The following is a 10987-nucleotide window of genomic DNA, read 5'->3' as shown; positions in this document are numbered from 1 at the left end:
CAGCAGTCTTCCAGGTTCTACTTGCACAGTTCACCTAAATCTGCATTCTCAGGGGAAGAAAAAAAAAAAGGATCCAGGTAGAGAGAGACCATGAACCAGCCTGTCTCAATCCAAATCTGATTAAAGAAAAGCTTCTAAGCAGCTACTGTGAAACCAGAAAATAAGATAAAGAATTAATTATATTAAGGTTTTCAAATTCCAGATTTTCAGTTATTCAGCACAGAAGAATAATGCCATGTACTAAGTCATAGTAATAAATAATCCATTGCTAACTTCTATTATATGAGTGTCTGGGACTTTGACCTCAAACCTGCCAGGATTACAGCCCTTGTCGACAGGGCACCCCGTTTTTTCTTCTTTGATCCACACTTCATGTGGCTGGTTTCCTCTATCTAGATGGCTGAGACCATCACTGGGAGAAGTGCTTGCATAGGTAACATATCACTGGTGACATAACTAACTAGGAGAATACTGAAATCCAGGCTAGGAAGGGTGAGCTCATTGTACACAGCAAGTTATGACTGGCATTCCCCTGAAAACAAACTAAATTAAAGGAATTCATTTTACCTCTTCATTAACAAATACAAACAAATTTCTCTCCAAGAAAGTATTATACCAGATGAAATACCTCATTTCTAGATCAGGAGAAGTCAAATTTCCAAAGCACTTTGAATAGTGAATACATTCAAACTCACCACTGCAAAAGTACTGACAGTTGGTTTCTTTTCTTTCTTCTCATCTTTTTTACTGAAAAACCTAGCAATAGAATTACATAAAACTTTAAAAACTATATAAATCTTTAATTACCCAATTAACATAGAGCTTATATTTAATAACAAATAGGACAAAGAAACATGTCTACAATGTTATTTAAAAAACAGGTTATAATACGATCCCATTTATGAAGTTTAAGTATGTTTACATATACCTTAGAAATCTATACATGTGGTTATCAATGGGTGTTGAGATTTCTACCAAAATATTTTCTTCCTTGTGCCTTTGGTATTTCCTAATTTTCTATGGTGAATACACAGAGACACAAGACTTTTGCAATTAGAAAAAATAATACTAAAAAAAGAGCTTCCTGTTTTTCTTCTAATTAGAAAATCATTCATGCTCTCCAGACTTAATCCCCTTAATTATCACCTGAGTAATACTAGCAGCAGATAGCTAGTCCATCCACCTGGATATTATCCTTAATCATTCCCTTTACCTAGTGGAGAGGAGTGGCAAACAGATGCAGGGCATAAATTACCCTGAGAAAGGTAATTAAATCACTTTCCTTGAGTAAATCTAATTCTGAAAAGATGTCTGGAGCCCTAAATGGACCATTAAGGCAATACACGCAACCTAGAAAAACTGCCATCAAAAAAGATGGTTTGTAAACTGGAAAAAAGCGGTCCTCAGGCAGAGACAGGAAGGTCAAGTATTTTGAGCACAGATTCAAAACTCTGTAACTAGCTTTCTATTCTATGTAACTGCCACCTAGCACATGAAAGCAAACCAACCAAAACTAGCCTCCGCATCTACATTTTCATATTTATAAAAGAAAGACTATTTCAGGGAAGAATTACATTATTTTTACACAGCTTTTCAAGTTCAAAAAGTAAATTCATCTTTGTTCTTTACGCTAAGCAAAGTCAAAGAGTTGAAGCAACTTCTAAAGAAAAAAAAATCCAGCGTCTACCCCATATTTGGCTTTGGAGTGATGTTCGACGGACATAAAAACACACAAAATACACAAACATAACTCCTCAGATTTGATTCCACCCTATTCCCAGTAAAGGCGTGGTTTCAGTATCCCTGGAATCAGGATGAGAGGGAAAAAAATAGTCATACATAATTGAGTTTTAGCTCTAAGATTTTTATTTATTTTTTCGTTCTCTAAAACTGCAGCTACTCTGAAGAATTTATAATGTTCCAGACACTGACTAAGTAAACACTTCCCATACAGGAGCTCATTTAATCTTAATCTCTGTGAGGCAGGCACATTTTTGTCCTTCCTTTAAAGACAAGAGAACTGCACTGTGAGAAGAGTTAACTAATTTGTCCAAGGTCACACAGCTAGAACAAGGCCAAGATTGAAACTGCAAAGTCTAACTCCCAAACACCAGGCTATCTGGTGCAACCTCAGAATTCTGAGATGCTGCGTTGCAAGGAAATGCACATGTAAACTGACTCTCACCCCTCCTAGAAGACTCATTTATCCCCATCCGCTCAAACACAGGGCTGACAAATGGCAAAGTCGCTTATCAAGCCTCATTTTAATAAAGAATCTTAACAAATACAAATATGCCAAATGGTACTACTACCCAAGCATTATACCTATTAGCAAAGCCACATGCTTCTTTATAATTTCAAATATAGTTTAAAAAAGAAACTCACAGAAAAAGAAATAAGATTTATGGTTATTAGAGCGGGGAGAAGAGATGAGAGGCAGCTTGTCCAAAGGTACAAACTTCCAGTTATAAAATAAAGAAGTACTGGAGATGTAATGTACAAGAAGATGATTACAGTTAACACTGCTGTATTATATATACGTGTATATATATATATATATATATATATATACATATACATATATATAAAAGTTAAGAGAGTAGATCCTAAACATTCTCATCACAATAAGAAAAAAATTTTTCTTTTTCTTTTATCTATATGAGATGATGGACGTTAGCTAAACTTGTTGTGGTAATATTTCACAATATTTATAAGCCAAACCATACGCTGTACACTTTAAACTTACACGGTGTTGTTGGTCAATTATATCTCAATAAAACTGCTCAAAACTCTAAACTATATATATATAAATATATAGTTTTATTAAGAACAGATTAAAATCAGTAATGGTGAGCACAATTTAATAAGAGCTACTTAACCAAAAAAAAAAAAACAATTTCTAGGGCTTCCCTGGTGGCGCAGTGGTTGAGAGTCCGCCTGCCGATGCAGGGCACACCGGTTCGTGCCCCGCTCCGGGAAGATCCCACATGCCGTAGAGCGGCTGGGCCGGTGAGCCATGGCCGCTGAGCCTGCGCGTCCGGAGCCTGTGCTCCACAGCGGGAGAGGCCACAACGGTGAGAGACCCGCGTACGGCAAAAAAAAAAACAAAAAAACAATTTCTAGTTTGAAAAAAAAAAGTCTATAGGCCATGATAAGAATCAACAATAAAACGAAGGTATGTGCAGGCTCAAACGAATCTTTTTCTGTTTTTCAAAATATGGACTCTATTTTACTTTTTGAAGAATATAAGTAAATGTCCCACAAATATTTACTGAACATCTTTTTCAAAAATGAAGGCATAACTGACATACAACATTGTATTAGTTTCAGGTGTACAAATTGTCTGGTGTGTTATGCCCGAATTATAAAGTGTGCACCGCAAGACTTAACTGGTTCAGCAGTCTTCCAGGTTCTACTTGCACAGTTCACCTAAATCTGTATGATCTGTATCAAATCTGAATGATTTGATATTTGCATATATTGTGAAATGATCACCACAGTAAGTCTAGTTAACATCTGTCATCATCGAGTCATAGAATATTTTTCCTTGTCATGAGAACTTTTAAGATTTTCTCTTAGCAACTTCCAAATATGCAATATAGTATTATTAACTATAGTTGCCATGCTGTACATTACGTCCCCATGACTTATTTTATAACTGGAAATTTGTACCTTTTGACTCCCTTCACCCATTTTGCCCCCCTTTCCTCCACCTCTGGAAACCACCAACCTGTCAAATGTCTTTATCATTTCCTTCCACATACCCTTAATACTTCTTACTCCAATATCCCTAAGTGTTTGTGTCAAAAATACATAGTTGTTTAAGGTATCAAGTTTAAAAGTCAAAAACAAAACGGGAAATATCGACCTTCCACTCTTTGTAATCTATTTTCTTTTTGTTTATTTGGGAATTTTTTATTATGCAAATTTTCAAATAAACAAAAAAATCTAAAGAACTGTAATAAGACTACCCATAAAAAATTCACCTAGATTCAACAACTGTCAACATTTTGACCATATTTTCTTTATCTGCATAACAAAATATATATTATAACTGTTAAAATTTTGCTGAAATATTTGAAAGTAAGCTGCAAACATCATGGCACTTCACACGTTTTCCTACCATTATCACATATAATAAAATTAACAGCAATTTGATATCATCTAATATAAAATCCACATTGAAAATTTCCAAGAATGTTTTCTATAGGTTTTTCCTTTTTTCGAACTGATGTAATAAAGGCTCACACATCACATTTGGTGGTTTTGTCTCTTTAGTCTCTCTTTTAAATCTAGAAGTCCTCCTCCCCACCTACCCCCACCAAACATTGACTTTTATAGGAAGCAAAACAGATGTCTTATAAAATGTCCCACATCTTGGATATGGCTGTTTCAAACTTAGTCCAAACTGAGACGTGCGGTAAGTATGAAATACCCAGATTTGAGGACTTAGTATGAAAAAGAGAATGTAAACCCTCTTGTTAATAATTCTGATTACATGTATAAATGATAATATTTTGTATATACTTGGATCCCTAAAATATATTTTCAAAGTTAATTTCACCTGTTTCTTTTTACTTTTAAAATGTTGCTATTAGAAACAATAATTACAAATGTGGTTCACATTATATTTCTATTGGACATCATTAGTCTGGAAGCTTGATTGGATTCACTGAATGATTTGCAAACATACTTCGTGGTGGTGCCGTGTCACTAAAGTCTGTTCCACCATGAACCAGGCCAGGTCTGATCATTTGGTTAAGGTTCCTAACTGCAAAATCTCTCCACTGGAAAACCACGCTTTCCTTTTTGCAATTAAGAATTGTGGCTAATTCTTAGATTCAGCCTTTCTCTGAGTACTTTAGGATCCACTAACAATCCTTGCCCGAATCAATTATAACAATGCAGGTTTCAATATGATAGCTGGCATTTTTCTGTAAAGAAGTTTCTCTTTCTCTCTACTTGTCTCACCCTTAGTCTTCCTCCTCCGCTCATAATTTTATTAAGAATTCATTTATTCAGTATTTCACAGTCGAGTACAGTCATTATTCTTTTTGACGCTCAAACTGTCCCAGATTCGGCCAGTGGAAGCCCCTTCAAGCCAGCTCCTGTGTCCTTTTTGACAATTGCCCTAAACTCCACTAACTGTTTTCAGGTACCACAAAGCTACTCCAGGCTCAGGCTCAATTGGTATTAGCCCTTTCTCTATGGGGCACAGATTCTTTTTGTAATGAACAATATTGAGAAACCAAGATCTGACACTAAGTGTGCAATTTGCCACTATCCCTTTCAGTGGACAGAAACTGAACTATTTAAAAAAATGATGAAATCACACTGAAATTTCTAATCCAAATTTAACATTGTTTTTAAAAAGCTTATTTAATGACCACATTTGTATTTCTTTTCTTACACTGAAAAGCTTGGTTTCTAATAATATTAATATATTTACTAAATTGTTTTATTTTACAATTTATTACTAACAAAAAGCTTATTGAGCAAAATTTTAAATTTCATGTACAGACACTGCACTGTGATCAAAATTCACTTAAGATAGTTATTTTCCCTATGTTGTTACAGTACCAACTCTATATATAATCAGGATAATTTCACACCATTCTAGTAACTTTGGTAGTACACTCCTCTCACAATTTCTTCTACAAGGGTCAGCTATTCATTGCCTTAAAATAAAAAAATGCTTAAATGCAGTTGTGGCCTTCTGTCCCACCTGCCATGCCACAAACATGCAATGTTTATGTGACTGTTTTACCAGAAGGAACAAAGGACCACAAAGCAGAACACAAGCAGCACATGGTTCAGGCTCGTCGGCGACCAACATCACTTGTAAAGCTGGTTATAAAACACCGAAAAGAAAATGAGCACGGGCTTGTATGGGACCAGACAGCTGAGGTAGAAGCTCACCATGCAAACGCTGTGCTCAACTCAGCCAGCGAACTTCTGCAACTGCTTGCATTTAAGATAAACATCAGCAGCAGCAGCAGCTGATCATTTATTTCAGAGCTGAAGGCTAGAAACAAATTCCCCAAATGTCTCAAGCCATGTAAAGTTTGAAAATGAAACAGACTACCTTTTCTTGTCCCTTTTCAAGAAGTTCTCCCCCTCTGCTCTTCCACTGCGCCCTTCTTCAGGATCCATCGCGACCTGAGGAGAAACCACAGCGGATTAGCCAAACGCAAGATCCGCGGAAGGCAGAGGTGAGGCTGAACTTGTGTCCCGCGCGAGGATCGGAAGGGCGGAGGGCTCGCCCTGATGCTCCAGCCACTCGCAGGCGCGATGCTCCCCGCAGAAACTTGCCTCCGCGCCCAGCATCCAGCCTCCGGAGGCGAGCAGAGTTGCAGGGGTGCGGCGCGGCCCGGACTTCGCCCGCCTCCACTGCGGCTCTGCCTCCCGGTGGTTCGCCTCGCCGTCCACCAGCCCGCGGGCTCAGAGCCCAGCTTCCGACACCGCGCTGTCTCTGCGGGCTCTGGGCAGCACACTCCAGGACGCGTGGCTAGCACCGAAAACTAGGGGCTGGGGTGCCCCAGGAGCTCCCCGACTGAGAATAAGTCTCACCTCACTTGGTCCCCTTGGACTTGTCAAGTGGAATCTCCCCCTCCCTCTCCTCCGAAGCCCTCTTCCCACAGGGACCAAGCTCAAGAAATTGGAGAGCGCACCCTTCCCGCGAACCGTCTCTCTCTAGTCCCCAGCCTCGCGCTTCCCGACCTCGGGCTTTCTCTTGGAACGTCCACTAAGACGTGAATCTTGGAAGAAGAGATTCGGACTCCAGCGGAAAGTCGCGGCGGATGCGAGCAGCGGCCTCCGCCGCCGAGCCTGGAGGAGCCGCTGCCCGAATGCGCACGGGCTTGCCGTGCCGAAGGGAGCGAGGAGGGAGCGCGCAGACCACACCCTGGTGCTCCGCTCCCCAGCCAATCAGCCGGACCGCTCGGGACCGCTCGATTGAACGCAGATTGCTCGACTAGTTACGAAACAGGTTGGAATTGCTGGAGGAATGTTCTCGCTTCTGTTGCCCCTCAGCAAAAGGACGAGTAGAGGAACGCTTATCAGCTGACTCATCGAGGACTTGCACATTCGTAGGGTCCTGTCTGTACAATTCCAAACAAGTCTCCATATCCACCAAAGTATGTGTAGATAGATAGATATAAATGTGAATATACAATTCGCTCCTTGTGGCTCGAGTAGATACTACTGCCCATCCTGCAGTTAAAATTCCCTTCCAAGCAGCACCTTTAAAAAGGCCAGGTGAAATTTTTCTGCAGGTCTTTCTTCAGTATGTTAGACAGTTTCTAAGGTGTATCTGTTCATGTTTTATTTGAAGAGAAATAGAAGTAGGAAGATATTTTTTTTTTAATCATATAAGTCGAAACGGACATTTCAGGGTGGAAATGTAATTAAAAGAATGTAATATTTTCGGATTGTAGCTATCAGGGGAATGCCCATGTTTTTCTCAAGGCTTTTTAAAACTCATATTTTAATTTGGATTCTTAAAGTATCGTGTATCTTAGCATATTACGTTAGTGGTAATTTAATTCCATATTTACTTTTACCATTTACAGTTTTTCCTGGTCCTCTCTTTTCCTCAAGTTGTTGAAAAGTAAGTGCAATCTTCACAATTCAAATTCATAAAGCAGCGTTAACTCACATCGGAGCTTTACATACTTATCAACCCAGGGGAAATGGATGTTGTAACCTTTTGTCTGCGGTCTCCAACTTACAGGAGTTACTCTCAGCTCGCTGCAAAAGTGTAAAAGAAGAAAATCCTTTTATTTTTTACTGCATAGTGTATTTTCCACACTTTAAGTAACTCATACTTCAAAGCCATACTTTTCTTTCCATCCTTTATTCCAGATTTTCCTTGCCTTGATTTTTTTTCTTAGCCATGCGATAAGGTTTCTTTCTTTACAAACTGTTAATTAGACCCTCTAACAAGCCACTCATTTCCTCTGTGTTCTAATTGTATATGTGTGTGTACAGCATTGGCCCAACTATTTAAAGGTGTAACACTAACCCTGTGTTCCACCTGGGGCAGATGTATGAAGAGTTCCTCTTTCTCCCATGTGTTTTTAATCTGATTCATGCCTCTGCTCTTTGTTTCCAGTTCTGTTTTACCTTGTCCCACCTTTAGTTTATGTGATCTTGTTATATATTTTGTACCCTTGAAAATAAATCCCCCCTAAATCCTCCCTAAAACAATGCAGGATTTTTTTTTTAATTCAAGTATAGTTGATTTACAATGTTGTGTTAGTTTCAGGTGTACAGTAAAGTGATTCCGTTACAGTTACATATATATATTCTTTTTCCGATTCTTTTCCATTATAGGTTATTACAAGATGTAGAATATACCTCCCTGTGCTATACAGTAGGTCTTCATTGTTTATTTTATATATAACAGTGTGTATGTTAATCCCAAACTCCTAGTTTATCTCTCGCCCCTTCCCCCTTGGTAACCATAAGTTTGTTTTCTATGTCTGTGAGTCTATTTCTCTTTTGTAAATAAATTCATTTGTATCGTTTTTTTAGACTCCACATAAAAGTGATATGACATTTGTCTTTGTCTGACTTACTTCACTTGGTATGATAATCTCTAGGTCCATCCATGTTGCTGCAAATGGCATTATTTCATTTTTTTTTATGGCTAACAGGGTTTTTTTTTAAGTATTACATATATTATGCTGATTGCACTATTTCTACAGGCTTGAGCTTCAAGTGAAAATCTCTATCAAGAACATACATAGTTTAAGGATCATAATAGCCCAGAGAATTTTTAGTAAAGCTCTGTCTTTCTACTATATATATGTTATGTATATATTTTAGTTGCTTTGCTCCACCGACATGAAGATATGGACATAAAATACAATAGACGTAAAACAGTGGACAGTTCCAGCTACTCCCAAGCCACAGGCCTGGACTTTAAAGACTTTGACTCCTGTCTCACATTACTGCCAGCCACTCCTGGTAATATCAAACAGCTGGACTAGGCACTTCCTCTATGAGCCTCATTAATTTCCGGTGAAACCCCTTAGAAAGCAGCTCCTTTGCAAGTCTTGAATCACACACCTTCACTCAAGCAGCTATTTTTCCTTTTTGAAGTGTGCTTCCCCATAATTCTGTACCTTCCTGCCCTCCACTGGCAAGTAGTCCTTTCACCAACTTGTCTGTACTCTCCCAACACTCAAGATTTGCATCCCTGCTGCGGTCTATTCTGTACCTACCTGTGGGAATAATAATAACTAACCTTGAGTAAGCACTGGCCGTGTACTAGGAATTTTCCCAAGCACTTGAAAGAGATTAACTAATTTAATCCCCACAATTATCCTCTGATATATGTACTATTATTGTTACTAACATTTTACAGTGAAAGAAACTGAGGTTGACATTGTGTGCACAAAGTCACACAATTGGTAAGCAGCTGACCTAGGACTTGAAAGCAGTCCAGCTCCCAGCCCTCATAAATACACTCTTAAGCACTCCTACACCATGGTACATTATTATAGTACACTCTCATACACTGCCTTTTCGAGCCTCCCACCCCACCCTGTGAAACATTTGTATCTTATGACTCCATCTTAGAAATCCTGCAATGGCTCCTTAATCTGAACTATATCATATCTGAGAGTTTCCCCTTGGCTTTTCTTCGTTTGTTTGTTTGTTTTTGCGGTACGCGGGCCTCTCACTGCTGTGGCCTCTCCCGTCGCAGAGCACAGGCCCCGGATGCGCAGGCTCAGCGGCCATGGCTCACGGGCCCAGCTGCTCCACGGCATGTGGGATCTTCCCGGACCGGGTACGAACCCGTATCCCCTGCATAGGCAGGTGGACTCTCAACCACTGTGCCACCAGGGAAGCCCTCCCCTTGGCTTTTAAGGACTGTAGCACACTCTCTCTCTCTCTCTCTCTCTATCTTCATTCACCTCATTTCCATACACTCTCTCCCTTGCCCCCAACACATCCATGGGTGTTCACTCCATTTCAGCCCAATTCACCTCTCAGATGATTTGCTCTTTCTTTCACTCTGTGCTTTTCCACATGTAAATCTTTAAATTAATTTACAGCAATTTTCTTTTTTGGTACCTGACTCCACAAACAACCTGGACTTACATTCAAGTACTACTTTTGCTGTTTTTGCTGTGTAAGTTTGAATAGGTTACTTAACTTTCCAGTCCCTGAGTTGCCTCTTTGCTAAAAAGAAAATAGTAGCGGTACCTCATAGAGTTATTGCAAAATTAAGTGATTTGTGTATTTAAAAGGCTTGTACAGTGCCTCAAACATGTTAAACACCCAACAATTGCTATATATTAGTAATAAAATCCCCTTCTCAGTCTATTTTTGCCCTTCCTTGGCATTCCTTAGCACTCATGTATGTAGCTACATTTATTTATTCCCTGTTACTTTCAAAGGAGCGAAAGAGGGGAAAAAACAGTACCTAAATATTTAGGTACCTAAACAGTACCTAAATAATAAAGAAAATGAGTGAATACAGGATCATTTCACACCTTTATTGCCACTTTCCCCAGCATCTGTCACCACAAATATTGCAATAACTTCAAAAATGGTCTCTATTTCTACCTTTACCCCTATTTTTTTTTCATCTCCCGTGTGCTGTTGATTCAGAAGAAACAGGAAAATGTGCTCCATAAAAAACAAAGATGTAAATGGAGGAAAAGAAACTCAAGAAATCCCCAAAATGCACAATTCAATACCTTTACCCTCTTTAACAGTCCCTCTCCACCTTCCCCTCCCCAGGGTCTATTGTTAAGAGTAGGTGAAGTCAGGGCCTCCCTGGTGGCGCAGTGGTTGAGAGTCCGCCTGCCGATGCAGGGGATACGGGTTCGTGCCCCGGTCTGGGAGGATCCCACATGCCGCGTGGCGGCTGGGCCTGTGGGCCGTGGCCGCTGAGCTTGCGCGTCCGGCAACGGGAAAGGCCACGATGGTGAGGGGCCCACATATCGCAAAAAAAAAAAAAAAAAAAAAAAAA

The 10987-nt window shown here is 39.5% G+C and overlaps 1 protein-coding gene across 1 annotated transcript in view; it reads right to left on the bottom strand.

The window, feature by feature from the left end:
* ABCB1 (ATP binding cassette subfamily B member 1) overlaps positions 1-6153 on the bottom strand; it is a 117356-nt gene extending 111203 nt beyond the window's left edge. The window contains exons 1-2 of the mRNA XM_007447479.1: positions 6086-6153; positions 696-756 (exon numbers count right to left, since the gene is read on the bottom strand). Of these exons, the coding sequence (XP_007447541.1) occupies positions 696-756; positions 6086-6153 (129 nt within the window). The remainder of the gene's footprint in view (positions 1-695; positions 757-6085) is intronic.
* Positions 6154-10987: the final 4834 nt, after the last annotated feature.

Source organism: Lipotes vexillifer, unplaced genomic scaffold (assembly GCF_000442215.2).
Source record: "Lipotes vexillifer unplaced genomic scaffold, Lipotes_vexillifer_v1.1 scaffold474, whole genome shotgun sequence".
Classification (NCBI taxonomy): domain Eukaryota; kingdom Metazoa; phylum Chordata; class Mammalia; order Artiodactyla; family Lipotidae; genus Lipotes; species Lipotes vexillifer.
This window is presented reverse-complemented; position numbering and strand designations above follow the sequence as displayed.